General features: G+C 46.7%; 1 protein-coding gene across 1 annotated transcript in view; it reads right to left on the bottom strand.

Annotated features, from left to right (window-relative positions):
- Positions 1–869: 869 nt before the first annotated feature.
- The window catches only part of tlr8b (toll-like receptor 8b), a 4,924-nt gene continuing 793 nt past the window's right edge, over positions 870–5,000 (bottom strand). The window contains exon 2 of the mRNA XM_062553689.1: positions 870–5,000. This exon is cut by the window's right edge and continues 299 nt beyond it. Coding sequence (XP_062409673.1) covers positions 2,209–5,000 — 2,792 coding nt within the window. The 3' untranslated portion in view covers positions 870–2,208.

Raw genomic sequence — 5,000 nt, forward strand, 5'->3', positions numbered from 1 at the left:
TCACAGGGTAGCCTACAGTAAACTACACTCTCACAGGGCAGATGTATAGGTAGCCTACAGTAAACTACACACTCACAGGGCAGATGTACTGTATAGGTAGCCTACAGTAAACTACACTCTCACAGGGCAGATGTATAGGTAGCCTACAGTAAACTACACTCTCACAGGGCAGATGTATAGGTAGGTAGCCTACAGTAAACTACACTCTCACAGGGTAGCCTACAGTAAACTACACTCTCACAGGGCAGATGTATAGGTAGCCTACAGTAAACGACACACTCACAGGGCAGATGTACTGTATAGGTAGCCTACAGTAAACTACACACTCACATCCCTGGAGTCATTTGTGCCACAGAGAGTTACCACTCAGTAACAAACGCCCTCTATATGGCTTGCACCCTGCGCCACCCTTGTCCTAGATAGAGATATTCAGGCTGTCAGTACAGTACACGCACACACACACACACACACACACACACACACACCCTTTTCATTTTACATTCATTCATTGGTAGGCTCATGCATTTTTCATCATCTCCACACACATACATAAAAGATGAGAGAAGCTGGATAGGGGGACCTGGTGTATTCAGCTCTGAGACTACTATGGCCATGTGTGTGTGTGTGTGTGTGTGTGTGTGTGTGTGTGTGTGTGTGTGTGTGTGTGTGTGTGTGTGTGTGTGTGTGTTTGAGCGCACACAAGAGAGAGTGAGAGAGAGAGTATGTGCACACACACACACACACACACACACACACAGACACTGCCACAAGGACTCTTGTCCATCATGGATTTCATTTCAACCAAATATATATAATGCAGTGGAATATGTAATGCACATTTCACTTCATAAAAGGCGTCTGCTGGCGAAATGGATTCGTCTGTGTCTCTGTGTCACCGCTCTCCACTGACTCCTCCAGCGCTGAGGGGGATTTTATTGTAATTGTGTGACCCCTCCTCGACCCCCTAGGCCGTAGTAACCTCTGTTCCGCTCCTGTTTGCTAACTGTAAATCCACAACACGCTAATTATTCATTCATACATGGAAAAAGTGCTGACCGTGGGTGTGTGGGCGAGCTCCCCAAACACCAAGAACAAAACCAACAGATGTCTAAATACACAAAACCAACCGTCGTCAAGCATCCGTGTTAGTCAAAACAACTTGTAATACATTACCATACCAGTTATGACAAACAATACAGGATAGTACATATACAATATAATCATATATCTTTTGCTTGAACAGAGGTATACATTTAGGATTCTAATTCAATGACCAGCAATGCATTGTGTAATGTATATAAATGATATGAAATACAACGCAATACCAAACAGCGATACATGAAATAAAAATGATAAAAAAAAGACATTGTGGAGTACACAAAATGTCAGATGAAATGTCTACACAACACATCTACACCGAGTAAAGATTAATTATAAATGTGTGTTCTGATTGTTATCGTTATCATTCTTGCTCTAGCGTCCAGGGAAGTATCTCCTGTGCAGGCTGCTGTCTTTGGTCAATTTGCTCAAAGATCGTATAGTTACTAAGATGAATCATAAAGGGGGTTCTCACTGGAATGAAATGGTGTCCACTTCAGTGACGAGTAATCGGTTTAGACCAGTGTAGAAGCAGCAGAAGCAGTGTGCCGTTGATAACAGGTGGCCTGCGCAATTAGCGGAGACAGGTCAGGTCAGGAGGGACAGGTCGTGAACAAAGTTATTTTTCTATGCATTTATCACGCTGGAAAATACGATTTCAATGTGGGAATGTTAGAAAGACGTGTGCCTTGTAGAATATGGGTTTGTTACTTGCATTGCTGAATGTAGGGCTAAGGGAATGGTCATAATCCGAGATAAGGTTTATTTCTCCCGTTTGCCTCCTAAATGGGAGTGGCACTACGTCACAGGGAAACCGGAATTGACCTTCATATGAGTCGTCTCGCTTTATAAGCCGTCTCTGGTTTGCTCTTGCGTCCAGAGAAGTACTTCCTGTGCAGGCTGCTGTCTTTGGTCAGTTTGCTCTAGCGTCCAGAGAAGTACTTCCTGCTGCTGTGTTTGGTCAGTTTCTCGATGCGTAGTCCCCTCAGTCTTTGAGGCTCTCTAGCGTCCAGAGAAGTACTTCCTGTGCAGGCTGCTGTCTTTGGTCAGTTTGCTCTAGCGTCCAGAGAAGTACTTCCTGTGCAGGCTGCTGTCTTTGGTCAGTTTGCTCTAGCGTCCAGAGAAGTACTTCCTGTGCAGGCTGCTGTGTTTGGCGAGTCTCTCGGTGCGCACGGTGCTGCGGAGCTGCTGCCAGAACCAGTCGTGGGCGGCCGGGTTGGCGGGCCACTGGAGCACGCTGCTCTGCCTCAGACAGCGGCGCAGGCCCAGGATGCGGGACCTCTGCAGCACCGGCTGCAGCTGCAGCAGCACCATCACGTCCACTCCCTCCTCCAGGAGGCGCTGGTGGGCCAGGAAGACCGCCATCTTGAACAGGCTGCTGCCCAGGAAGCGCTCGGTCAGCACAAAGACCGTCTTCCGGCTCAGACGCACGCTCTGCGAGAGGTTGTCCAAGACGGGCGTGCCGGGTATCCAATCCCGTTCCTCCAGACAGAGAGGGCGGGACCTCTCGCCGTCACACTCCTCCAGCTCCACCCTCAGGTGGTGCAGCACCCAATCAGAGGCGAGCGGGTCACTGGTGTCGTACATGATGAAAGCATTGTACGCGTACTTGGCAGAGTTTGGCCGTTGCGTTTTCACTTTCGCTCTCAAGAAGCTGAAGATGTACGACACGTCCCAGTAAAAAAGGTGAGCGCAGACAGCGACAAACAGCGATAAGATCACTACAGAGGAAGTGACGACGTAGAGGATTTGAGCGAGGTCATCGTTCATGCAGATGTCAATGTCAGATAGCATGATAGACCTGCCTCTCTTGGACTCCGGGAGGTAACACTGCACTTTGGTCACCAGGTTGGGCAGGAACACGGGGCTAATGCGAATCCACAGGATGAAGTCCAGAAGGTCGCACGTGCAATGGAAGGGATTATTGTCCAATCGAAGCGTTTGGAGAGAGTCAGGCTCACCCGTCTGGAAAGTGGTCTCATTGAGGGTGGTCAGATAATTATGACTGAGATCCAGAATCTTCAAACTCTGAGTTTCCGAGAGCAGTAACCCAGATAGCTGCGCTATCCTGTTGTGGCTAAGATCCAACACCTTAAGCTGGTGAGTCAGTGAGGAGAGACTTGTGGCCACATGAACCAGTTCGTTTTTGCTTAGATGCAGTTCTTCAAGCCAAGGTAGGCAACTCAGAACAGTCCAGTTGAAAGACGCCAGTCTATTCTGATTCAGGTATAAATATTTCAAAGTGTCTGGCAAGTTCTCGTACACACTGTTAGGAATCCTTTTCAGCATATTGAAGGAAATATCAAGAGTTTGCAAACACGTAAGGTTTTTGAATAAGTTGAAACCTTGGCTGTTGCTCCACATCATGTCCAGATGATTCCCTGCGAAGTACAACTTCTCCAGAGATATGCTATGCATGTGGGGTTCTGTCAGTGAGCTAATCTCATTCCAATTTAAGTAAAGGACTTTTAGCGACTTCAGATAGCGGGTGAATGCTAAACTGTGGTTTAACCCCACCACCTGGAAGTAGTGTTTGTTGTGGTTTAGATCTAAGATTTCCAGGTCTTGCAATTCAGTGAAGGCCTGATCTGATGACAGATAAACCCTGTTGTGAGACAAATCGAGATATTTCAGTTTTGGAAAAAGGCTGAACTCAGAGCCAGTAAAAATCCCCCCTATGGAGTTTGAGGAGAGGTTGAAACAGGCAATGTTTTCTGTGTTGTTGAAATTTGTTGGATTTATAACAAAAAATAAGTTCCGGCTGAGGTCCAGCACGTTGCCAGCATTGATACACGCTGGCTTGATCGCAGGGGGATAAAGCCGGTAGTCCTCATCGCGATGAATGTACGGCCTGAAGAGAATTGGTGGACCGTCCAGGATTGGTGGATCGCTATGTCCAGATGCCCTGACTTGTCTGCAAGTGAGACAACAACTCGACTCTGGTGTCGGAAGACTTGTTAGTTGATTTTCAACTAGCGTGAAAACAGACAAGTTGTAAAACATTTTCAAAAAGGAGAAATCTATCTTCTGGAGGAAATTGACTCCCATATTCAGCACAGTAAGATTTCGTAAGTTGTAAAGGGGTTTCAGGTCGTCACTGTGAAGCCTTAAAAAGTAATAGCCTTGAAGGTGCAAGGACCTCAGCGATGTCATGTTCGCAAAATGTTGCGAAATAGTTAACCTTGGAAATAGAGCCTTGTTGAGGTTGTTGTAGGACAGGTCAATGACTTCGACGTGTGGTAGCATGGAGAGGAAACTTCCGGTCTGGATCTCGTTGATGAGTAAGTTGAAGGAGAGGAACAGATACCGCAAGCGAGTGAGGTTCCGAAACCAAGTAGAGTTCACAGTCTTCAGAGAGTTCCCCGATAGCCGCAGTTCCTCCAGCTGGGCTAGATGGGCAAAGGCCTGGGGGTGGATTTCCAAGCCGTTGTCTCCACAGGGCTTACAGGGGAATGGGGCGTTAGGGCAAAAGGGGCAGTTACCGGAAAGGTCAAGAAACTGCAGTGAAGTCAAACCGCTAAAATCCCATTGGTTTATGTGTGCAATTGTATTAAGAAGTAATTTCAGAAACTGTATTGATTTGGGCAAGTACTGGGGGACTTCCTGTAATCGGTTCTTAGTCAAGGAGAGGTTGGTCAAGCTGCTGAGATTACGAAAAGTCCCATTTTCTATAATCAAGGAGCCGCTACAGCTGCTATGAAAATAACAGTTGTCATCAAGGTTGATGGATTGGATGAGTGAAAGGTTTGAGAAGTCCTCTGACTTAACAGAACTGATTTGATTTGATGCCAAACTCAGATTAGATAGTGTAACAGGCAGTTGTCTCGGCACTTTGGAAAGTTTGTTATGGTCAAGAAGCAGTGTAGTTAAACCTTCGCAGTGTAAAAATGGAGGCTCCTTAT

The sequence above is a fragment of the Sardina pilchardus genome, chromosome 14 (assembly GCF_963854185.1).
Source record: "Sardina pilchardus chromosome 14, fSarPil1.1, whole genome shotgun sequence".
Classification (NCBI taxonomy): domain Eukaryota; kingdom Metazoa; phylum Chordata; class Actinopteri; order Clupeiformes; family Clupeidae; genus Sardina; species Sardina pilchardus.